At 38.1% G+C, this 26,661-nt stretch overlaps 1 protein-coding gene across 1 annotated transcript; it reads left to right on the top strand.

The window, feature by feature from the left end:
• Nucleotides 1-144: 144 nt before the first annotated feature.
• Nucleotides 145-26,167, top strand: LOC132561677 (guanine nucleotide-binding protein G(o) subunit alpha-like). Its single transcript, XM_060226379.1, has 9 exons — nt 145-423; nt 9,704-9,795; nt 18,941-19,033; nt 19,576-19,736; nt 19,950-20,078; nt 24,571-24,700; nt 24,992-25,063; nt 25,422-25,509; nt 25,675-26,167. Exons 1-9 carry the CDS (start codon nt 300-302, stop codon nt 25,863-25,865), a joined length of 1,080 nt encoding a protein of 359 aa, XP_060082362.1. The 5' UTR covers nt 145-299; the 3' UTR covers nt 25,866-26,167.
• Nucleotides 26,168-26,661: the final 494 nt, after the last annotated feature.

Genomic DNA, 26,661 nt, shown 5'->3' with positions numbered 1-26,661 from the left:
CACGCTATGTATGTATAAGCGATCATAGCCAGACAGGTGATTACACTGTAAACACAGGATACACACGGAAGACGATCATGACAGCTGAATGTGTCGGTCATTAGATCACATACTTACTTTAACAAACATTTCTCAAGCAAGTTCTTGATGTTTTGTTATACTAATTTCGATATTACCATATTTGGAGTTATGGGTTGATGATGTTGATAGTTCTCCACGTGAGGACAGTGGTGTGTGTTTACCAGTGATAATAGTACAACTTTACGACCAGGGTGTGAAACATGTAGTCGCGTGTTACTATGGGCCAGTGCTTAAGTTTGGATCAGGAAGAATTGAAGGCACGTGCCCGTAGTGACGATCTTGACCGACAGCTACAGAATTGGTCCAAGCAGGATCAAAATGTCATCAAGATATTGCTGTTGGGTAAGTTACTAAGTAGGTCACCTGGTGTGTCCTTAAGGACGGTCCTTTATTACTTACACTATGATACGGATGTGAAGCTGATTGATATACTTGTTTACAAAGTACAGATGTAAGGATGTGTACTTGTGTTAGTGTGCAAGAAGCACATACCCATATCTGTAATCCCTACCCAAGGGGTAATTGTGGGACGGGGTATCAAACGCAAATTTTATCAAGTCCCTCAATCGAACGAGGTTACAGTCCCGGGGGTTAAGAGGGGTATAGAGCTTTAGTTTTTCTGTCTCTACTATTGTGCGTCAGCAATGCGCCCCATAACCCCGGGTGTGAGTTTGGGTAGGATACTCGCCGTAAGGAACCTGGCCCCGAAGAGTGAGCTATTTTTGGATATTCACCACAATTAACCTAGCCCCTAAGAGTGATTTTGGTTGGGTACCTGTCACAACTTTAAGTTTAAGTGGGATACCCACCACAATTGACCTAAACCCGGGATGTGAGTACGAGTGCAATACTTACCGAAGCTAATACAACCCCGCGATGTCAATAACATTGATATGACCTGCTAATTCACAAGAGGTTTTAAAAGTTAATGAGCTAAACATTAAAGTTATGACAGGTAAACAGGATTATATTTATCCATCACACGCGCTTTAAAGTTTAGAAAGACAATAGGATTACATTCTGTCACACTTAGAGTAAAAGTTTCTTATTGAAGACACGAAAATAAGAAACAAGTGACGAAGTGTTACCCGAGTCCCACGGCTGTTTGTATACATAAGGTATCATACATACACTCGAAAATCAATTCTGGGATTTATTTTTCAGTAGAAGGCTTTTTGTCTGTGGAAATCTTTCCATTGATTTTGTGACATATGCCGATAAGCGACATGGCGGCCTCTGTCTGCTAGACTTACTGTATCCCTGACAAAGAAAGTGTTTGGTTTTCTGGTTCTCATAAAAACCAACAAATAATGAGGTATATTATAGTAACCAGCCTTCAGATGTTTTACGTATTAATTGTCCATTTGTGCTGGGAGAGGACTGGCATTGACTTAAGTGTTAATGAATGTTTGGAATGAACTAAACTTTCACCAATTAGTTACCCCTTCTTTGAACTCTGTTACCCTTTGTACCAGTATGTGTTAATGTTACCCTCTCTACCAGTCTGTGGTAATGTTACCCTCTGTACCAATCTGTGGTAATGTTACCCTCTGTACCAGTATATGTTAATGTTACCCTCTGTACAAGTCTGTGTTAATGTTACCCTCTGTACCAGTATATGTTAATGTTACCCTCTGTACAAGTCTGTGGCAATGTTACCCTCTGTACCAGTCTGTGTTAATGTTACCCTCTGTACCAGTATATGTTAATGTTACCCTCTGTACAAGTCTGTGGCAATGTTACCATCTGTACCAGTTTGTGTTAATGTTACCCTCTGTACCAGTCTGTGTTAATGTTACCCTCTGTACCAGTTTGTGTTAATGTTACCCTCTGTACAAGTCTGTGGCAATGTTACCCTCTGTACCAGTCTGTGTTAATGTTACCCTCTGTACCAGTATGTGTAATGTTACCCTCTGTACCAGTCTGTGGCAATGTTACCCTCTGTACCAGTATGTGCTAATATTACCCTCTGTACCAATCTGTGGTAATGTTACTCTCTGTACCAGTTTGTGTTAATGTTACCGTCTGTACCAGTGTGTGTTAATGTTACCCTCTGTACCAGTCTGTGTTAATGTTGCCCTCTGTACCAGTATATGTTAATGTTACCCTCTGTACAAGTCTGTGGCAATGTTACCCTCTGTACCAGTTTGTGTTAATGTTACCCTCTGTACCAGTCTGTGTCAATGTTACCCTCTGTACCAGTCTGTGGCAATGTTTCCCTCTGTACCAGTCAGTGTTAATGTTACCCTCTGAACCAGTCAGTGTTAATTGTACCCTCTGTACCAGTATATGTTAATGTTACCCTCTGTACCAGTCTGTGTTAATGTTACCCTCTGTAACAGTATGTGTTAATGTTACCCTCTGTACCAGTCTGTGTTACCCTCTGTACTGTTACCCTCTGAACCAGTATGTGTTACCCTCTGTACTAGTATGTGTTACCCTCTGTACCAGTTTGTGTTAATGTTACCCTCTGTACCAGTCTGTGGCAATGTTACCATCTGTACCAGTCTGTGTTAATGTTACCGTCTGTACAAGTCTGTGGCAATGTTACCCTCGGTACCAGTCTGTGTCAATGTTACCCTCTGTACCAGTCTGTGTCAATGTTACCCTCTGTACCAGTCTGTGGCAATGTTTCCCTCTGTACCAGTATATGTTAATGTTTCCCTCTGTACCAGTCAGTGTTAATGGTACCCTCTGTACCAGTTTGTGTCTGTGCTAATGTTACCCTCTGTACCAGTATATGTTAATGTTACCCTCTGTACCAGTCTGTGTTAATGTTACCCTCTGTAACAGTATGTGTTAATGTTACCCTCTGTACCAGTCTGTGTTACCCTCTGTACCGTTACCCTCTGAACCAGTATGTGTTACCCTCTGTACCAGTTTGTGTTAATGTTACCCTCTGTACCAGTTTGTGTTAATGTTACCCTCTGTACCAGTTTGTGTTAATGTTACCCTCTGTACCAGTTTGTGTTAATGTTACCCTCTGTACCGGTTTGTGTTAATGTTACCCTCTGTACCAGTGTGTGTTAATGTTACCCTCTGTACCAGTATGGGTTAATGTTACCCTCTGTACCAGTATGTGTTAATGTTACCCTGTGTACCAGTCTGTGTTACCCTCTGTACCGTTACCCTCTGTACCAGTATGTGTTACCCTCTGTACCAGTATGTGTTAATGTTACCCTCTGTACCAGTCTGTGGTAATGTTGCCCTTTGTACCAGTGTCTTTACCCCTATGTAACAAAAGAAATTTACTTTCACCAGGGAATCAAATTAGATAAGAGATGTCTCATGTTATAATCTTCATAATGGAAATTCCAAACCTCTGCCAAGATCTAGTCGTCGCACATAAAGTTATTTCATAACATAATTGTATAAGAATGTTTTACTCGGTTGAAGTATTATAAACAATGGTTAGAGTGAATCATTTTACAATATAAAATAAAATAAATTACTTCGCTCTAAGACATATCATTTTTGTTATGGGCATGTTTGGTATCAAACAAAAGTAACTGAACAAAAACAATTTTTTAAGCGTCGTTGGATTAACCGTTCTAATTAATTAGGACTTGATATAAGATGTCCGAGTTACAGTCTGGACAGTGTTAAAACAAGTATCAATTTGTGCCAATATTTACCAAACACAATGGACTACCTGTGTGCTCCAAAGTCCTCGAAATATAATCCGAACTCCGTGATATTTGAGACTGGAGGGGGATATGTTTTATTATAGCCTACACGTTTTACATTGCAGACATAAAACACTTTCCATGTTGCGTTCAGTTTATAGCGGCCCGGGGCTATAGGGAATTATAACGGTCTCGGTTCATTACGCATTTACACACAACACATTATTGGTACCCGTAGGGGCCGAGAGAGCTCCCTGGTTTGGAGATAAATGTTGGATTTTAATCCATCAATTTTTCTAACGACAACAGTTGCGTTTTAGTTGTTATATAAATAATCTAGATCCATAAAACTAATAAAATGGCATTTTAGAAACAGGGTAACTCGTGTCAATATTAAGACTCAACACAACACGTGTTAACTTCATTACACGGTATAACTCGTGTTAACTTTATCACACGGTAAATTCCGTGTCGGTTTTAAGTCATGACTGATGTTGTCTTTGGTACCAATCTATGTAATATGACTTATGTTTTCTTTGTATTATAAATTGTAAACTGTTTTCTTGATCAATATTAACTACGTGTGTATGAACAATGTTAAACTCCAAGATAGTTCATTTTTCGATTGATTATGAAATACCTCCGTCACACTCCGGATACCAAATGTTTCCGTATTGGAAAAGAGTGGACTTATTTATATAACTGATGTAAGGACGTCCTCAGGCGGTGACGCTAGCCACACTACAGGTGTCAGGACTTTAGTTTATGAATGAGATCATATCGGAGGAATTCCGTGTATGTGCAGGTCACGGCAGATGATCTGAGGAATGTCGGTGTGATGCGTGTACATACAATATGTCTGGAAGCGTACTATCACCTCAGTAAATCTACAATCAAAACAAAGAAATCCTATTTGTACCACCCACCATTAAGTGTTCATAAGGACGTAAACGGTTTAAAGCCGATTACGACCGTTTTGTATAGATGGGTCTGACGGTGCGTAGGTGGAAAGAACCAGTTTGTGTTTTCGGTACAAGACAACGTGTCCTTAAAACTACCAGTTGATTATGATCATGATCAGTGGCTTGGGGCCGAACAGATCGTACAACATACCTATAACTAATGTATCTACAAGGACATGAACGCTTGCTTCCGATATATATGCTCTTGGTGTCCGAGCTGGCTGTTGTTTAGCTCATAGTTGACTGCATATTAAATGCTTTATGAAGATTGAAATGTTCTGTGTATTTCTCAGTGTTCTTGGAAGTCACCACCTGTCTCATGTAAAATTTATATCACGTGTATTTTTCTGCGGCCGTGGTAGGTGTCGTTGAGACCCCGATCGTGTCCAAAGTAGGCCTCGCGTGTATTTCTGTGTTCTTGGTAAGCTCGTTTGCCCTGTTTGTCCTCTGCAGGCCCATGTGGTCTTTGTAGGTACCATGTTTTCCGGGTAGGACTGCACGTGTATTTATACATGTCTGGGTTGGTACCGTGTGCTGTTGAAGGTCCAGTGTGTCCTTTGTTAGCCCCGTGTGTCACCGGAAGGTCCTGGATGTATATGTATTTGATAGACCCCGTGTGTACGTCTATGTGTCCTTGGTAGGCCCCGTGTGTACGTCTATGTGTCCTTGGTAGGCCCCGTGTGTACGTCTATATGTTTTGGTTGGCCCCGTGTGTACGTCTATATGTTTTGGTTGGCCCCGTGTGTATGTCTATATGTCCTTGGAAGGCCCCGTGTGTACGTCTATGTGTCTTTGGTAGGCCCCGTGTGTACGTCTATATGTCTTGGTAGACCCCGTGTGTACGTCTATATGTCTTGGTAGGCCTCGTGTGTACGTCTATATGTCTTGGTAGGCCTCGTGTGTACGTCCATATGTTTTGGTAGGCCCCGTGTGTACGTCTATATGTCCTTGGTGGGCCCCGTGTGTATGTCTATATGTCCTTGGTGGGCCCCGTGTGTACGTCAATATGTCCTTGGTCCTATGGGTAGCCCCCGCCTGTCTTTCTACGTGTCTTGTGTAAGCCCCGTGTGTAAGCTCTGTGTGTTATGGGTAGACAACACGTCTGTTTCTCTATGTATTGGGTAGGTCGTATTTAAGCCCTTTGTGTTATGGGTAGCCCCCGCATGCATTTCTCTGTGTTTTGGATAAGCCCCGTGTGTTATCGGTAGACAATACGTCTGTTTCTCCATGTATTGGGTAGGTCGAGTGTGTAAGCTCTGTGTGTTATGGGTAGACAACACGTCTATTTCTCCATGTATGGGGTAGGTCGAGTGTCTAAGGTCTGTGTGTTATGGGTAGACAACACGTCTGTTTCTCCATGTATTGGGTAGGCCGAGTGTGTAAGCTCTGTGTGTTATGGGTAGACAACACGTCTATTTCTCCATGTATGGGGTAGGTCGAGTGTCTAAGCTCTGTGTGTTATGTGTAGACAACACGTCTATTTCTCCATGTATGGGGTAGGCCCCGTGTGTAGGTTCTGTGTGTTTTGGGCAGACAGCACGTCTATTTCTCCATGTATGGGGTAGGCCCCGTGTGTAGGTTCTGTGTGTTTTGGGCAGACAGCACGTCTATTTCTCCATGTATGGGGTAGGCCCCGTGTGTAGGTTCTGTGTGTTATGTGTAGACAACACGTCTATTTCTCCATGTATGGGGTAGGCCCCGTGTGTAGGTTCTGTGTGTTATGTGTAGACAACACGTCTATTTCTCCATGTATGGGGTAGGCCCAGTGTGTAGGTTCTGTGTGTTATGGGCAAACAGCACGTCTATTTCTCCATGTATGGGGTAGGCCCCGTGTGTAGGTTCTGTGTGTTATTGGCAGACAGCACGTCTATTTCTTCATGTATGGGGTAGGCCCCGTGTGTAGGTTCTGTGTGTTATGGGCAGACAGCACGTCTATTTCTCCATGTATGGGGTAGGCCCAGTGTGTAGGTTCTGTGTGTTATGGGTAGACAACACGTCTATTTCTCCATGTATGGGGTAGGCCCCGTGTGTAGGTTCTCTGTGTTATGGGTAGACAACACGTCTATTTCTCCATGTATGGGGTAGGTCGAGTGTCTAAGGTCTGTGTGTTATGGGTAGACAACACGTCTATTTCTCCATGTATGTGTGTGTAGGTTCTGTGTGTTATGGGCAGACAGCACGTCTATTTCTCCATGTATGGGGTAGGCCCCGTGTGTAGGTTCTCTGTGTTATGGGTAGACAACACGTCTATTTCTCCATGTATGGGGTAGGTCGAGTGTCTAAGGTCTGTGTGTTATGGGTAGACAACACGTCTATTTCTCCATGTATGGGGTAGGCCCCGTGTGTAGGTTCTGTGTGTTATGGGCAGACAGCACGTCTATTTCTCCATGTATGGGGTAGGCCCAGTGTGTAGGTTCTGTGTGTTATGGGTAGACAACACGTCTATTTCTCCATGTATGGGGTAGGCCCCGTGTGTAGGTTCTGTGTGTTTTGGGCAGACAGCACGTCTATTTCTCCATGTATAGGGAAGGCCCCGTGTGTAAACCCTGTGTGTTATGGGTAGACAACACGTCTATTTCTCCATGTATGGGGTAGGCCCAGTGTGTATGTTCTGTGTGTTATGGGCAGACAACACGTCTGTTTCTCCATGTATGGGGTAGGCCCCGTGTGTAAGCTCTGTGTGTTTTGGTTAGTCCCCGCCTGTATTTCTACGTGACCTGGTTAGGTGGTGTGCATCCTGGGTAATTACTGCATGTATTGGATAGGCCCTGTGCGTACTTGGTACACCCCGAGTAGGCCTTATGTGTCCCGGGTAGGCCCTATGCCCTGGGTAGGCCTTATATGTCCCGGGTAGGCCCTATGTCCTGGGTAGGCCTTATGTATCCCGGGTAGGCCCTATGTCCTGGGTAGGCCTTATGTGTCCCGGGTAGGCCATATGTCCTTTGTAGGGTTTATGTATCCTGTGTAGACGCTATGTGTCCTGGTCGGCCCTATGTCCTGGGTAGACCTTATGTGACCTGGGAAGGCCCTACAATGTATATGTCCTGGGCAGGCCCGAGGGTTTACCTGTGATGTCTGACGTATAGTTTTGTGGGTATATTTGTAAAATACAGATAATAAGGTGTAATGTTTATCCACATAAGACTGGCTACACGGTGCCAGTATTGACAGGTATTAATATCTACCTGTCGGGAACTCACCTGTAGTTTTAAATGCCATTTACATGAGGATATATTGGAACACTTATTTACCTACAGGGAGGGGGATCCTGTAGTTTGTTTATCTCCATTCACATCCCTCGCGCCTGATGGCTAAATTACATGGTCATTTTGTGGCTTTCAAGGGTCACTTTTTCTGCTCGAGACACTGACCATTCGGCCGAAATATCGAGAGGGTCACCCTGAACCTTACTCCTTGTAACTTGGCGGTGGCCCCGTGTGTACCCGTCGTATCAATACCTCAATCTGGTGGTGTTGGTAGTTACACGGCAGAGTGGGCAATCAACAGGTAATGTTACAAATGATCAGGATTAGTTGTATTTGTAGAAGGACGAATATTACACAGCGTTAAATTGGTGTCTAATAGAGCAATGACTTGTTATTGGTTTGTACAAGTTATGTACCCTAATAGGTGGCTAGATGTTGACTTGAGATAATTTCTCTTAAGCTCGATCGGTAGAACCAGAGGTCGTGTGTTCGATTCCTGGAGACGTAACCAAGAGACAGAGAATGAAAATATTGCCGATATAGATTTTGAATCAGTCTAACAAGAGCTGTTGCAGAGCAGCATGGCTCGTTTCACAACTCAAGCATTCATTAAATTTTAAAACCAAAATAGAAATGTCTGTGAAAAGTCACAATGATATAGGAAAAACACCAATCACGTCAATTTGAAAATAAAACCAGATGACAATTTGTAAAACCTGAAAGTGGCAACAAGGATTGAAAAACTCAGCAAAACACTGTTACAATATCAGCAATCTAGTAACAACATTAAACATCAATTTCAAATTAAAGTCAGACTATGTCAAGGAAGTGTTACACCCGGTACTATAAACCGTTATAGGGTGATGTACTGATGTCCCAAATCCTTGTCAGACTATGTTAAGTAAGTGTTACACCCGGTACTATAAACCGTTATAGGGTGATGTACTGATGTCCCAAATCCTTGTCAGACTATGTTAAGGAAGTGTTACACCCGGTACTATAAACCGTTATAGGGTGATGTACTGATGTCCCAAATCCTTGTCAGACTAGTGTTACACACTATAGGAACTCTGGTTCTAAATCTCAAATGCTTCAACGCTTAAAATCAAAATTTTCTAGATACAAGTCATTTGTCCAAGACAAGCCAATACGAAAAAATCCTTTGGTGCAACTCCGGAAAGGGACCGTAAAACACCACAGACCCTTGACTGTAAAAAAGAATACCTTATTACTATTATAAAATGAGGTACTGATGCCTGTCAACGCAAAAACGTGTATATTTAAAAACCAACACCGTTTCCACATTATCTCTACCTCTCCTTCAAAGAGACTAGTCAATAAATTGCTGTTTTGTGAATGTTTAAATAGCATTTTAAAGTCATGTGATGAACATACTCTTATCTTCGTTTTCATTTCATATTAAATATATGGCACTCGTCACATTTTTTTTCATTTTTCGAGAAGCTCATTAACATGAATTTGAATTACCTAAATCTCATATGTATGGTAATTTACACGAGGCTCAATATTGGTGTTAAAGGTATTACGTTATAGGATCATATAACCAATAGATCACAACAAAATCATTGATACTAAATGATAAGAAAATTGTGTTTGTTAATAGGTTATTGAGTGATTTTATTGTTGTAGGTGCTACTGTGGGAATAATAAATAGAGGGTTATTGAATGGGTATTCGTGTGTGGTGATTATGGGTTATTGAGTGATTATGTTGTTGTAAATGCTGGTGCGGGGATGATAAATAGAAGGTTATTGAATGGGTATTCGTGTATAGAGATTATGGGCTATTGAGTGATTTTGTTGTTGCAGGTGCTGCCGAGAGCGGGAAGAGTACACTGGTGAAGCAGATGAAAATAATCCACAATGATGGTTTCTCTCACGACGAGCTGCTGTCCTTTAAGGTAATTAAACAGTATTGAAGGCGTTTCACGGGTTTCCTTTCCTATTGGCTCAGTATGATACACGTGCAGATCTGTGACGAAGCACGCAGACACGACCAGATGTTACTTCCGTCTGTTACACGGCAGATTGCTGTGAACCTTGTCCACATCTTATTATTCCTGATCGAATCCTCACCAGATTGATATATTATGGTGGGACTGGGGTGCGTGTTAGTTACCCACAACATCATTTCTGTAATGTATGGTGTGCGATACAAGCCTATCCTACGTCGTCATTATTTTATAACACAACAAAGTTATAAAAAGTTGAACGTGTTAATCATGTTTTCCCCGGTACATTATTAGGAAAGAGTACTTCAACGTTATGTAAATTATTAATGCACCAAAGCCCCCACGTCACCCCCGTCACCCCCGTCTAGTCTGTGTGCCTGTTGTTGGTGGGCGTGTGACCAGACCGGACTGTACCCGTATTTCTAGTATGTCCTTGTGCCAACCCTTGAGAAAGATCCCCCTCCTCCTCTTCTCCCGTCCTAAATCCTAAAACCATGTTGATAAATTGCTGATCATTATGATATATATAGACCAATGTCTCCTGGTCATACACGGAAAATGTTAAAAAAACACACCGCCACTGTAGGAATATAGGACATGGTATCAGATCTAACCTTGTCAACCATGATCTCACCATTAAAACAATCTGTCCCTGAGTCTCGAGATGTCCTGATACAGTTAAATCCCTTGACCACATTCCATTGTACTAGCTTATATCAAATTAGCTTCGAAGTATACTTTGGACAAGAGTATATATATATATACAGTCGAAACTTGTTATCTTGAAATTCAAGGGACCGTGAAAAATATTGTATATTTTTTGTATCAAGGAATGGTACAGACTGTGTGTAGCTTGTCGTTACGGTGATTAATTGAGTCTGTGATAATGAGATATGTTGTAAGATGATCCACATCTCTACTTTAATTTATTGACCTGTGTGTCCAATGACCGCTGTATTCATGTTTAGTGTATTTGTAACAAGACCAAGTGGTGATAGAGCTTGTCAAACAAATGTTTATGACGGTGTACTCAAGTCTATAATGGACTGTAGATGTTGAGTGCCGCCTATAATATGATTGCCTCTATCACATAGGTGTGCAGGATGTTATTGGACTTCAGTGTCCTTAAACAACAATCTCAAAATTTGTATCGATCGGGCCTGTTTCAGCACGTTTTACCAAACGAAAGGTGACGACGAACATTTTCTAAGATGTAAAGTTGAACTTCAGCCCCGCCCAACTCTTGTGTTACGTCACCCCCTCACGTTGTGGTTTTTATTGGCGCCACGTGCTAATAACCCGGGGGCATGGCTCTCGATGTTACTTTGTATAACAAGTAATTATCCTGGGGACCTGTCCAGATAAGGTTGTACTGCCATTTAGAGTGTAATAACTATGGACACATGGAAGTCTACCTGAAACGGTATCGTCACAGACACTAGTCACAGTGTCATACTCGGAACATTTCTCGTCACAGACTCTAGTCACAGATTCAAATTCGGAATATTTCTCGTCACAGACTCTAGTCACACTGTCAAACTCGGAACATTTCTCGTCACATACTCTAGTCACACTGTCAAACTCGGAACATTTCTCGTCACATACTCTAGTCACACTGTCATACTCGGAACATTTCTTGTCACGGACACTAGTCACAGTGTCAAACTCGGAACATTTCTCATCACAGACTCTAGTCACAGTGTCAAACTCGGAACATTTCTCGTCACAGACTCTAGTCACCTATCTAACACAGCACCTGTCTCGTCCCAGACTCTAGTCACCCTATATAACAGCATCTGTCTCGTCCCAGACTCTAGTCACCCTATATAACACAGCACCTGTCTCGTCCCAGACTCTAGTCACCCTATCTAACACAGCTTCTGTCTCGTCCCAGACTCTAGTCACCCTACATAACACAGCACCTATCTCGTCCCAAACTCTAGTCACCCTATATAACACAGCACCTGTCTCGTCACAGACTGTAGTCACCCTATATAGCACAGCATCTGTCTCGCCCCAGACACTAGTCACCATATCTAACACAGCATCTGTCTCGTCCCAGACTCTAGTCACCCTATCTAAGACAGCATCTGTCTCGCCCCAGACACTAGTCACCCTATCTAACACAGCATCTGTCTCGTCCCAGACTCTAGTCACCCTGTATAGCACAGCATCTATCTCGCCCCAGACACTAGTCACCTTATCTAACACAGCACCTGTCTCGTCCCAGGCTCCAGTCACCCTATATAACACATCTGTCTCGTCCCAGACTCGTCACTTATTACACGGTAACTGCCTCGCCAGGACTCCATTTGATCGCGATTATTCAGTAGTCTGTAAGACGATACACAAGGAAGGTCGAAGGTCAATGTGTTGTATTTAGGTAACTGTAGAAAGGCAAGATTTGGTGTCATCTCGGATGTCGAATGCCCACCTTATCAGCGTGTTTCTGTTTTGGTTCCCACAGGTGTCAGTAATGGTCGAAAATCTTACTTCACAACCCTGTTTTATTGGACAGAATGCATTTCATGTCTGAAGGTTTTATTGTTATTAATCAACGGTTTTCTTAGATGTAAAATGCAATCCGTTAAAATAGGTTAACTGTCGTCTGTCAGAGATACTGTTACACAGCAGTTATACATTCACCCAACAAACAGGAGAGACCAACTACAGTCGGGTGGTTTTCATAGGTACATAAAGAAAATACCAGAATTAAGAAGGGAATATTAAGTATTATGTAAATAATGTATATCGTTATTGGTAGATACTGTCTACTGTAGATATTATAGATATTGATGTATATCTACTGTAGATATTATAGATATTGATGTATCTACTGTAGATAGTATAGATATTGATGTATATCTACTGTAGATAGTATAGATATTGATGTATATCTACTGTAGATAGTATAGATATTGATGTATCTAATGTAGATAGTATAGATGTTGATGTATATCTACTGTAGATAATATAGATATTGATGTATCTACTGTAGATAGTATAGATATTGATGTATATCTACTGTAGATAATATAGATATTGATGTATCTTCTGTAGATAGTATAGATATTGATGTATCTACTGTAGATAGTATAGATATTGATGTATCTACTGTAGATAGTATAGATGTTGATGTATATCTACTGTAGATAGTATAGATGTTGATGTATCTACTGTAGATGGTATAGATGTTGATGTATATCTACTGTACATAGTATAGATGTTGATGTATATCTACTGTAGATGGTATAGATAATGATGTGTATCTACTGTAGATAGTATAGATATTGATGTATCTACTGTAGATAGTATAGATATTGATGTATATCTACTGTAGATAGTATAGATATTGATGTATATACTGTAGATAGTATAGATGTTGATGTATATCTACTGTAGATAGTATAGATGTTGATGTATCTACTGTAGATAATATAGATATTGATGTATATCTACTGTAGATAGTATAGATGTTGATGTATCTACTGTAGATAATATAGATATTGATGTATATCTACTGTAGATAGTATAGATATTGATGTATATCTAGTGTAGATAGTATAGATATTGATGTATATCTACTGTAGATAGTATAGATATTGATGTATATCTACTGTAGATAGTATAGATATTGATGTATCTACTGTAGATAGTATAGATATTGATGTATATCTACTGTAGATAGTATAGATATTGATGTATCTACTGTAGATAGTATAGATGTTGATGTATATCTACTGTAGATGGTATAGATAATGATGTGTATCTACTGTAGATAGTATAGATATTGATGTATATCTACTGTAGATGGTATAGATATTGATGTATATCTACTGTAGATAGTATAGATATTGATGTATATCTACTGTAGATAGTATAGATATTGATGTATATCTACTGTAGATAGTATAGATATTGATGTATCTACTGTAGATAGTATAGATATTGATGTATCTACTGTAGATAGTATAGATGTTGATGTATATCTACTGTAGATAGTATAGATGTTGATGTATCTACTGTAGATAGTATAGATATTGATGTATCTACTGTAGATAGTATAGATATTGATGTATATCTACTGTAGATAGTATAGATATTGATGTATCTACTGTAGATAGTATAGATATTGATGTATATCTACTGTAGATAGTATAGATATTGATGTATATCTACTGTAGATAGTATAGATATTGATGTATATCTACTGTAGATAGTATAGATATTGATGTATATCTACTGTAGATAGTATAGATATTGATGTATATCTACTGTAGATAGTATAGATATTGATGTATATCTACTGTAGATAGTATAGATATTGATGTATATCTACTGTAGATAGTATAGATATTGATGTATCTACTGTAGATAGTATAGATATTGATGTATATCTACTGTAGATAGTATAGATATTGATGTATCTACTGTAGATAGTATAGATGTTGATGTATATCTACTGTAGATGGTATAGATAATGATGTGTATCTACTGTAGATAGTATAGATATTGATGTATATCTACTGTAGATGGTATAGATATTGATGTATATCTACTGTAGATAGTATAGATATTGATGTATATCTACTGTAGATAGTATAGATATTGATGTATATCTACTGTAGATAGTATAGATATTGATGTATCTACTGTAGATAGTATAGATATTGATGTATCTACTGTAGATAGTATAGATGTTGATGTATATCTACTGTAGATAGTATAGATGTTGATGTATCTACTGTATAGTATAGATATTGATGTATCTACTGTAGATAGTATAGATATTGATGTATCTACTGTAGATAATATAGATATTGATGTATATCTACTGTAGATAGTATAGATATTGATGTATATCTACTGTAGATAGTATAGATATTGATGTATATCTACTGTAGATAGTATAGATATTGATGTATATCTACTGTAGATAGTATAGATATTGATGTATATCTACTGTAGATAGTATAGATATTGATGTATATCTACTGTAGATAGTATAGATATTGATGTATCTACTGTAGATAGTATAGATATTGATGTATATCTACTGTAGATAGTATAGATATTGATGTATCTACTGTAGATAGTATAGATATTGATGTATCTACTGTAGATAGTATAGATATTGATGTATATCTACTGTAGATAGTATAGATATTGATGTATATACTGTACATAGTATAGATGTTGATGTATATCCACTGTAGATGGTATAGATAATGATGTGTATCTACTGTAGATAGTATAGATATTGATGTATATACTGTAGATAGTATAGATGTTGATGTATATCTACTGTAGATAGTATAGATATTGATGTATATCTACTGTAGATAGTATAGATATTGATGTATATCTACTGTAGATAGTATAGATATTGATGTATATCTACTGTAGATAGTATAGATATTGATGTATATCTACTGTAGATAGTATAGATATTGATGTATATCTACTGTAGATAGTATAGATATTGATGTATATCTACTGTACATAGTATAGATGTTGATGTATATCTACTGTAGATAGTATAGATATTGATGTATATCTACTGTAGATAGTATAGATATTGATGTATATCTACTGTAGATAGTATAGATATTGATGTATATCTACTGTAGATAGTATAGATGTTGATGTATATCTACTGTAGATAGTATAGATATTGATGTATATCTTCTGTAGATAGTATAGATGTTGATGTATCTACTGTAGATAGTATAGATATTGATGTATATCTACAGTAGATAGTATAGATATTGATGTATCTACTGTAGATAGTATAGATATTGATGTATCTACTGTAGATAGTATAGATATTGATGTATATCTACTGTAGATAGTATAGATATTGATGTATATACTGTAGATAGTATAGATGTTGATGTATATCCACTGTAGATGGTATAGATAATGATGTGTATCTACTGTAGATAGTATAGATATTGATGTATCTACTGTAGATAGTATAGATATTGATGTATATCTACTGTAGATAGTATAGATATTGATGTATATCTACTGTAGATAGTATAGATATTGATGTATATCTACTGTAGATAGTATAGATATTGATGTATATCTACTGTAGATAGTATAGATGTTGATGTATATCTACTGTAGATAGTATAGATATTGATGTATATCTACTGTAGATAGTATAGATATTGATGTATATCTACTGTAGATAGTATAGATGTTGATGTATATCTACTGTAGATAGTATAGATGTTGATGTATATCTACTGTAGATAGTATAGTTGTTGATGTATCTACTGTAGATAGTATAGATATTGATGTATCTACTGTAGATAGTATAGATGTTGATGTATCTACTGTAGATAGTATAGATATTAATGTATATCTACTGTAGATGATATAGATATTGATGTATCTACTGTAGATAGTATAGATATTGATGTATATCTACTGTAGATAGTAGATATTGATGTATCTACTGTAGATAGTATAGATATTGATGTATATCTACTGTAGATAGTATAGATATTGATGTATATCTACTGTAGATAGTATAGATAATGATGTATATCTACTGTAGATAGTATAGATATTGATGTATATCTACTGTAGATAGTATAGATATTGATGTATATCTACTGTAGATAGTATAGATATTGATGTATCTACTGTAGATAGTATAGATATTGATGTATATCTACTGTAGATAGTATAGATATTGATGTATATACTGTAGATAGTATAGATGTTGATGTATATCCACTGTAGATGGTATAGATAATGATGTGTATCTACTGTAGATAGTATAGATATTGATGTATCTACTGTAGATAGTATAGATATTGATGTATATCTACTGTAGATAGTATAGATATTGATGTATATCTACTGTAGATAGTATAGATGTTGATGTATATCTACTGTAGATAGTATAGATATTGATGTATATCTACTGTAGATAGTATAGATATTGATGTATATCTACTGTACATAGTATAGATATTGATGTATATCTACTGTAGATAGTATAGATGTTGATGTATATCTACTGTAGATAGTATAGATATTGATGTATAGATATTGATGTATATCTACTGTAGATAGTATAGATATTGATGTATATCTACTGTAGATAGTATGTTGATGTATCTACTGTAGATAGTATAGATATTGATGTATCTACTGTAGATAGTATAGATATTGATGTATCTACTGTAGATAGTATAGATATTGATGTATCTACTGTAGATAGTATAGATGTTGATGTATCTACTGTAGATAGTATAGATATTGATGTATATCTACTGTACATGATATAGATATTGATGTATCTACTGTAGATAGTATAGATATTGATGTATATCTACTGTAGATAGTATAGATATTGATGTATCTACTGTAGATAGTATAGATATTGATGTATATCTACTGTAGATAGTATAGATATTGATGTATATACTGTAGATAGTATAGATAATGATGTATATCTACTGTAGATAGTATAGATATTGATGTATCTGCTGTAGATATTATAGATATTGATGTATATCTACTGTAGATAGTATAGATATTGATGTATATCTACTGTAGATAGTATAGATATTGATGTATATCTGCTGTAGATAGTATAGATATTGATGTATATCTACTGTAGATAATATAGATATTGATGTATCTACTGTAGATAGTTTAGGTACTATTCACACTGTCGATGTTGTACTATTTTACGGTTGTATAATAACTTGTACACCCGTTCATCATATGGTTGTTTGATACTTTCTGACGTCTGACCTAAGACCTGTGTATATCCAGCGTATTATGATGATGTATTTATCATCAAACATTGGATTTTCTCGAGCATGAAGATTGAATAAAGGCACTGTTGACAAGGCTATTTCCATCTCTGTGTCCCCTGACGCCCTGGGGAAACTCGGCGAAGATGTTTATCGCATTTTTATTATTATTTCTATGGAGATTCAATCCCCTTTTGTGACTAATATCAAATGTCTTCCTTTGTGATGGTAACAAGTTTTCTCCTCGGAATGATTTCAGGAGCATTAGCATAATACATAAAGTACTTATATCTGGGACTTGACAAACCTGTTGTTTATCTTAGTTGTTTGTATATATCTGTTGTTGTTGATCTGTTTTATACATTTATACTGAATGCATGTTTTGTTTGTGATGCATTTCTCAAACCACGATCGTTATCAGATGCTTACGAATTTATTCAATATAATGTTTAAACATAATATAGAACATCACCTGGATACATATGATGTGATTACTATAAAATTATTTATAAAGTCTTGTAGACGTTTAAAACACTCTTGATTTTGAAGGGTGAGAGTCAGACATTAGATTACTAGAGGATGGTGGCATTGGGCACATGGAACTATTATTTATCTTTACTTGTCCTATACCAACTTGTCCTATATCAACTTGTCCTTATACTAACTTGTCCTCATACTGACTTGTCCTATACTAACTTGTCCTTATACTAACTTGTCCTATACTAGCTTGTCCTTATTATAACTTGTCCTATACTAGCTTGTCCTTTTTATAACTTGTCCTATACTAACTTGTCCTGATACTAACTTGTCCTTATACTAGCTTGTCCTTATACTAACTTGTCCTATACTAACCTGTCTTATGCTAACTTTTCCTAACTTGTCCTTATACTAACTTGTCCTTATTCTAACTTGTCCTATACTAACTTCTCCTTATTCTAACTTGTCCTATACTAACTTGTCCTGATACTAACTTGTCCTATACTAACTTGTCCTTATTCTAACTTGTCCTATACTAACTTGTCCTATACTAACTTGTCCTTATACTAACTCTTGTCCTTATAAAACCTGTCCTATACTAACTTGTCCTATACTAACTTGACCTTATACTGACTTGTCCTTATACTAACTTGTCCTGATACTAACTTGTCCTGATACTAACTTGACCTTATACTGACTCTTGTCCTTATAAAACCTGTCCTATACTAACTTGTCCTATACTAACTTGACCTTATACTGACTTGTCCTGGTACTAACTTGTCCTTATTCTATACCTGGACACTGTTACTTACCAGTCGTTTCTGTATATTTTCCAGCCTGCTGTACTTGACAACCTGTTGGGTTCCATGAAGTATGTACTTACTGGTATGGGACTGTTACGAATCAACCTGGACAACCCTAAGAATCGGGTTAGTATAGACCTTATGTAGTGTCTTTCTTTATTTCACATGCAATGTATTTCCTGAAATTGGTTTTTAATTTATTGCAGTCAACGTTTTTGTTTTTTGGCTTTTTTTCTTTATCTTAATATTTCTTTTTCAAAAATAAAAGAAAGATGTTAGATTTGACCAAATATTATGTATCAATATTTATAGATATAAGTAGCGTATCTATGTATTTATACAGAAAAAGCAAGTGAAAGGAAATGAAACCCGACAAACAATACGAAATTCTTTGTCTTACTGAATAAAACAAAACATGAATGAATAAATAAAGTATGTCGACTTAGTTCATCACACAATCAACTCACAGCAGTAGTTTACTCAGGAAAATAAATATGTATATATTTAAATCTAGGGTAAACTTTACTTAAGTTTTTTCTTTTTCGTTTCCATATTGCTTTCAACTTTACATTATAAGGTGTACGAAAACTTTAATTGTAACTTGAAGTACAATTAATTTAGTAGTATAACAACTATACATAGTGTTTGTATTTATGGAACTATTTCAGGGGAACGCCCAGGCAATCCTCACGTGCACGTGCTGCTTCGACAAGAGCCACGTGATGCTTCCACACATGACAAATGCTCTAAGAGCCCTGTGGCAGGACCGTGGAGTCAGGGTGGCCGTGTCCCGAGGGTACGAGTACGAACTCAACGACTCGGCCATCTAGTAAGTATTACGCACTTTGTTGTTTATCCCGGATACTCAAATGTGCCGGACCGTTTTAGAAACTTCTGTCTACTCGGTACTTGGCTGTCCCAGTTACTCTGTGTTAATAACCGTTTTCTCGAACGTCACGAAAGAGTTGTCCCCCCTTTTACCCTTACATCTGTACATGTACTTTGAACCTCCCGACTTAATACCTTTCCTTTATATCCACAGTTATTTTGAAAACATTGAGCGGATCTGCCACCGAGACTTCGTGCCGTCGTCTGTGGACGTGCTGCGGGCCCGAGTACGAACGACTGGCATCATTGAGACGTGTTTTAAAATTGACAACATCCTCATCAGGTATAAAGTCACAATTACACCCAATACAGTGTGTCCGGACCAGTATAATTATACACCCAATACAGTGTGTCCGGACCAAAATACACCCAATACAGTGTGTCCGGACCAATATAATTATACACCCAATACAGTGTGTCCGGACCAAAATACACCCAATACAGTGTGTCCGGACCAATATAATTATACACCCAATACAGTGTGTCCGGACCAAAATACACCCAATACAGTGTGTCCGGACCAATATACACCCAATACAGTGTGTCCGGACCAATATACACCCAATACAGTGTGTCCGGACCAATATACACCCAATACAGTGTGTCCGGACCAATATACACCCAATACAGTGTGTCCGGACCAATATAATTATACACCCAATACAGTGTGTCCGGACCAGTATAATTATACACCCAATACAGTGTGTCCGGACCAGTATAATTATACACCCAATACAGTGTGTCCGGACCAGTATAATTATACACCCAATACAGTGTGTCCGGACCAGTATAATTATACACCCAATACAGTGTGTCCGGACCAGTATAATTATACACCCAATACAGTGTGTCCGGACCAGTATAATTATACACCCAATACAGTGTGTCCGGACCAGTATAATTATACACCCAATACAGTGTGTCCGGACCAATATAATTATACACCCAATACAGTGTGTCCGGACCAGTATAATTATACACCCAATACAGTGTGTCCGGACCAATATAATTATACACCCAATACAGTGTGTCCGGACCAATATAATTATACACCCAATACAGTGTGTCCGGACCAATATAATTATACACCCAATACAGTGTGTCCGGACCAATATAATTATACACCCAATACAGTGTGTCCGGACCAATATAACTATACACCCAATACAGTGTGTCCGGACCAATATAACTATACACCCAATACAGTGTGTCCGGACCAATATAACTATACACCCAATACAGTGTGTCCGGACCAATATAATTATACACCCAATACAGTGTGTCCGGACCAATATACACCCAATACAGTGTGTCCGGACCAATATAATTATACACCCAATACAGTGTGTCCGGACCAATATACGCCCAATACAGTGTGTCCGGACCAATATACACCCAATACAGTGTGTCCGGACCAATATACGCCCAATACAGTGTGTCCGGACCAATATAATTATACACCCAATACAGTGTGTCCGGACCAATATAATTATACACCCAATACAGTGTGTCCGCACCAATATACACCCAATACAGTGTGTCCGGACCAATATACGCCCAATACAGTGTGTCCGGACCAATATAATTATACACCCAATACAGTGTGTCCGGACCAATATAACTATACACCCAATACAGTGTGTCCTGACCAATATAATTATACACCCAATACAGTGTGTCCGGACCAATATACACCCAATACAGTATGTCCGGACCAATATAATTATACACCCAATACAGTGTGTCCGGACCAATATAATTATACACCCAATACAGTGTGTCCGGACCAATATACGCCCAATACAGTGTGTCCGGACCAATATACACCCAATACAGTGTGTCCGGACCAATATACGCCCAATACAGTGTGTCCGGACCAATATAATTATACACCCAATACAGTGTGTCCGGACCAATATAATTATACACCCAATACAGTGTGTCCGGACCAATATACACCCAATACAGTGTGTCCGGACCAATATACGCCCAATACAGTGTGTCCGGACCAATATAATTATACACCCAATACAGTGTGTCCGGACCAATATAACTATACACCCAATACAGTGTGTCCTGACCAATATAATTATACACCCAATACAGTGTGTCCGGACCAATATACACCCAATACAGTATGTCCGGACCAATATAATTATACACCCAATACAGTGTGTCCGGACCAATATAATTATACACCCAATACAGTGTGTCCGGACCAATATACACCCAATACAGTGTGTCCGGACCAATATACGCCCAATACAGTGTGTCCGGACCAATATAATTATACACCCAATACAGTGTGTCCGGACCAAAATACACCCAATACAGTGTGTCCGGACCAATATACACCCAATACAGTATGTCCGGACCAATATACACCCAATACAGTGTGTCCGGACCAATATAATTATACACCCAATACAGTGTGTCCGGACAAATATACACCCAATACAGTGTGTCCGGACCAATATAATTATACACCCAATACAGTGTGTCCGGACCAAAATACACCCAATACAGTGTGTCCGGACCAATATAATTATACACCCAATACAGTGTGTCCGGACCAATATACGCCCAATACAGTGTGTCCGGACCAATATAATTATACACCCAATACAGTGTGTCCGGACCAAAATACACCCAATACAGTGTGTCCGGACCAATATACACCCAATACAGTGTGTCCGGACCAATATAATTATACACCCAATACAGTGTGTCCGGACCAATATACACCCAATACAGTGTGTCCGGACCAATATACGCCCAATACAGTGTGTCCGGACCAATATAATTATACACCCAATACAGTGTGTCCGGACCAATATAACTATACACCCAATACAGTGTGTCCTGACCAATATAATTATACACCCAATACAGTGTGTCCGGACCAATATACACCCAATACAGTATGTCCGGACCAATATAATTATACACCCAATACAGTGTGTCCGGACCAATATACGCCCAATACAGTGTGTCCGGACCAATATACACCCAATACAGTGTGTCCGGACCAATATACGCCCAATACAGTGTGTCCGGACCAATATAATTATACACCCAATACAGTGTGTCCGGACCAATATAATTATACACCCAATACAGTGTGTCCGGACCAATATACACCCAATACAGTGTGTCCGGACCAATATACGCCCAATACAGTGTGTCCGGACCAATATAATTATACACCCAATACAGTGTGTCCGGACCAATATAACTATACACCCAATACAGTGTGTCCTGACCAATATAATTATACACCCAATACAGTGTGTCCGGACCAATATACACCCAATACAGTATGTCCGGACCAATATAATTATACACCCAATACAGTGTGTCCGGACCAATATAATTATACACCCAATACAGTGTGTCCGGACCAATATACACCCAATACAGTGTGTCCGGACCAATATACACCCAATACAGTGTGTCCGGACCAATATAATTATACACCCAATACAGTGTGTCCGGACCAAAATACACCCAATACAGTGTGTCCGGACCAATATACACCCAATACAGTGTGTCCGGACCAATATAATTATACACCCAATACAGTGTGTCCGGACCAATATACACCCAATACAGTGTGTCCGGACCAATATACACCCAATACAGTGTGTCCGGACCAATATACACCCAATACAGTGTGTCCGGACCAATATAATTATACACCCAATACAGTGTGTCCGGACCAATATACACCCAATACAGTGTGTCCGGACCAATATACACCCAATACAGTGTGTCCGGACCAATATAATTATACACCCAATACAGTGTGTCCGGACCAATATAACTATACACCCAATACAGTGTGTCCTGACCAATATAATTATACACCCAATACAGTGTGTCCGGACCAATATACACCCAATACAGTATGTCCGGACCAATATAATTATACACCCAATACAGTGTGTCCGGACCAATATAATTATACACCCAATACAGTGTGTCCGGACCAATATACACCCAATACAGTGTGTCCGGACCAATATACGCCCAATACAGTGTGTCCGGACCAATATAATTATACACCCAATACAGTGTGTCCGGACCAAAATACACCCAATACAGTGTGTCCGGACCAATATACACCCAATACAGTATGTCCGGACCAATATACACCCAATACAGTGTGTCCGGACCAATATAATTATACACCCAATACAGTGTGTCCGGACAAATATACACCCAATACAGTGTGTCCGGACCAATATAATTATACACCCAATACAGTGTGTCCGGACCAAAATACACCCAATACAGTGTGTCCGGACCAATATAATTATACACCCAATACAGTGTGTCCGGACCAATATACGCCCAATACAGTGTGTCCGGACCAATATAATTATACACCCAATACAGTGTGTCCGGACCAAAATACACCCAATACAGTGTGTCCGGACCAATATACACCCAATACAGTATGTTCGGACCAATATACACCCAATACAGTGTGTCCGGACCAATATAATTATACACCCAATACAGTGTGTCCGGACCAATATACACCCAATACAGTGTGTCCGGACCAATATACGCCCAATACAGTGTGTCCGGACCAATATAATTATACACCCAATACAGTGTGTCCGGACCAAAATACACCCAATACAGTGTGTCCGGACCAATATAATTATATAATTTTCCCCTTTGATCAAATGATATGACGCTTTATATTCTATTTCAAAACATGACAAGAATTTTTAAAATAAAATATTTCTCTTTGATAATTTGACCAGAATGTTTGATGTGGGAGGTCAGAGGTCAGAACGTAAGAAATGGATCCAATGTTTTGATGACGTCAATGCGCTTCTATTTGTGGCAGCCCTTAGTGCTTATGACATGTGCTTGTACGAAGATCCACATGTGGTGAGTACACACAGCTTTACTACAGAGTGTAGTACTGTGGAGGGAAATATGTATTTTCTATCTTATTTATATATCTGACATGATATTGATAATAACTGGATATAAAACTATAAAAATAAATTTATTACAATTGTTGAAGTTAAGAAGGTTCAAAGTGTCGGCATAGAGATGTAGAGATGAGTATTGTAATTCTGTAACAAGACACTTGAGCGATATGTTATGGTTTGTGTGGTAAAGTTCCCTACAACATGATTAATAACAATCGCTTATTTCATTTTTCTTATTTTACAGAATCGACTTCAAGAAAGTTTAAAACTTTTCAAATCTATGTGCAATAATATTTTCTTCAAGGAGACGTGTATGGTAAGAACCACGTTTTACTATAGGGGTGTATTTTGTTTCTTTGTATAGTATGTTGTAACTTACGACTGATTGATATATACCTATATATGACCAGTAGAAATACCTCTGTATAGGTATGATATGTAGACATCAAATGTTTTCCATGAAGGACACTTTATAAAAACCTAGTATTATTTAATTTAACACAAACTGTCAACATAATATGTACACCATACTGTTAAAATCCTTGAAGCAGTTCAGAATATTACAATTCCTAATTTGATTAACATAGTGACATTGTGAGAGGAGTGATGCTATCTGTGTTATAGTGGAGGAAGGTATAGAGTTGTCAGACTCACATAAACCTTGTGTTTTACAGATTTTGTTTCTGAACAAGATAGACTTGTTTAAGGACAAGATTCGACATTCCGGTAGACATCTACGCCATTTCTTCATAGAGTATAAAGGTGAGATTTTATATTATGTTTGGTTCTTACATACTAGTCTTACGTTAGATATGTTAACTGATGTTTATTGTGTTAGTATAGATGTTTTCTGACAGTACTACTTAGTAATACCAATTAAATGTCAGTATTTCTATGTTTATATATACCTGCTATCTTATTTGTTAGGACCAGATAAGGATGTGGACCAGGCAGCTCGCTTTATCCAGAGAGATTTTCAGAACCAGAATCAGAATCCGTCCAAGGTGGTGTATCCCCATTTTACTACAGCGACCGACACAAGTAATATACAGGTTGTGTTCCAAGTAGTGATGGACTCGATTCTTCGACAAAACTTAAACATCAGTGCTCTTTTATAATAAAAGAACCTTGGACTCCTCTCGACATTTCTGAACATCTTCATCGACTTCTAATCATCAGCAAGGATAGGAACTTGCGCCCATTAAATGAAATCAGCTTGCTTATATTGAAGATTTCCTCCTCCAGCCAGTCCTCGCCAGCTTGCCTTTTTTAGAAGCCAGGCCCAGGACACCAGCCATTATCATCTGTTCGCTTGTTTCACTGATCTTACGATCAAACTGTTATGATATGCAATTTGATCTCGCCAACAGTTTATGTGATATTGAATTCCTATAGCTGAGTGTGACATGTGAAAACATATCGGGAGCTTCCTCCAGGAGTCGCCTGTACATTGACATGGTATGTTTATGTACAGTTTGAAGACTTCAGTAGATAAACAGACTTCCTGCAGAATTCAGATGTACTGTACATGGTGTTTGAATGTGTATTGATTATATACTGCTTTCATTAACTCATGTAAACTAAAACGCATAATTTCATTTGTGTTTCTTGACAGTTCGTTAGATAATGCGGAGTGCTCTCCCTTGAGTTGTGCGACAAACTGAGAGTTAGCAAGAGTTATCTCTCTTGGATTGCTTGACTCTCACTCGCACAATCAAAATGCGACGCATAATAAATTAACAAATAAAAAATAGCGACAATCAATTAGCGTTTATCATGATTGTAAAGGATAGAAATATACCAACAGCAATATTGTTACATACAATATTAGTTACATGTAATATCACCAGATGTATTGTTTCTTACAATAGTAGATACAGGTAATATCACCAGATATATTGTTATACAATAATA

The sequence above is a fragment of the Ylistrum balloti genome, unplaced genomic scaffold, assembly GCF_031769215.1.
Source record: "Ylistrum balloti isolate Yb309-2 unplaced genomic scaffold, AGI_CSIRO_Ybal_v1 Utg371262, whole genome shotgun sequence".
In the NCBI taxonomy this organism is placed as follows: domain Eukaryota; kingdom Metazoa; phylum Mollusca; class Bivalvia; order Pectinida; family Pectinidae; genus Ylistrum; species Ylistrum balloti.
Note: the sequence above shows the minus strand (reverse complement) of the source record. Positions and strands in the feature narration are given on the sequence as shown.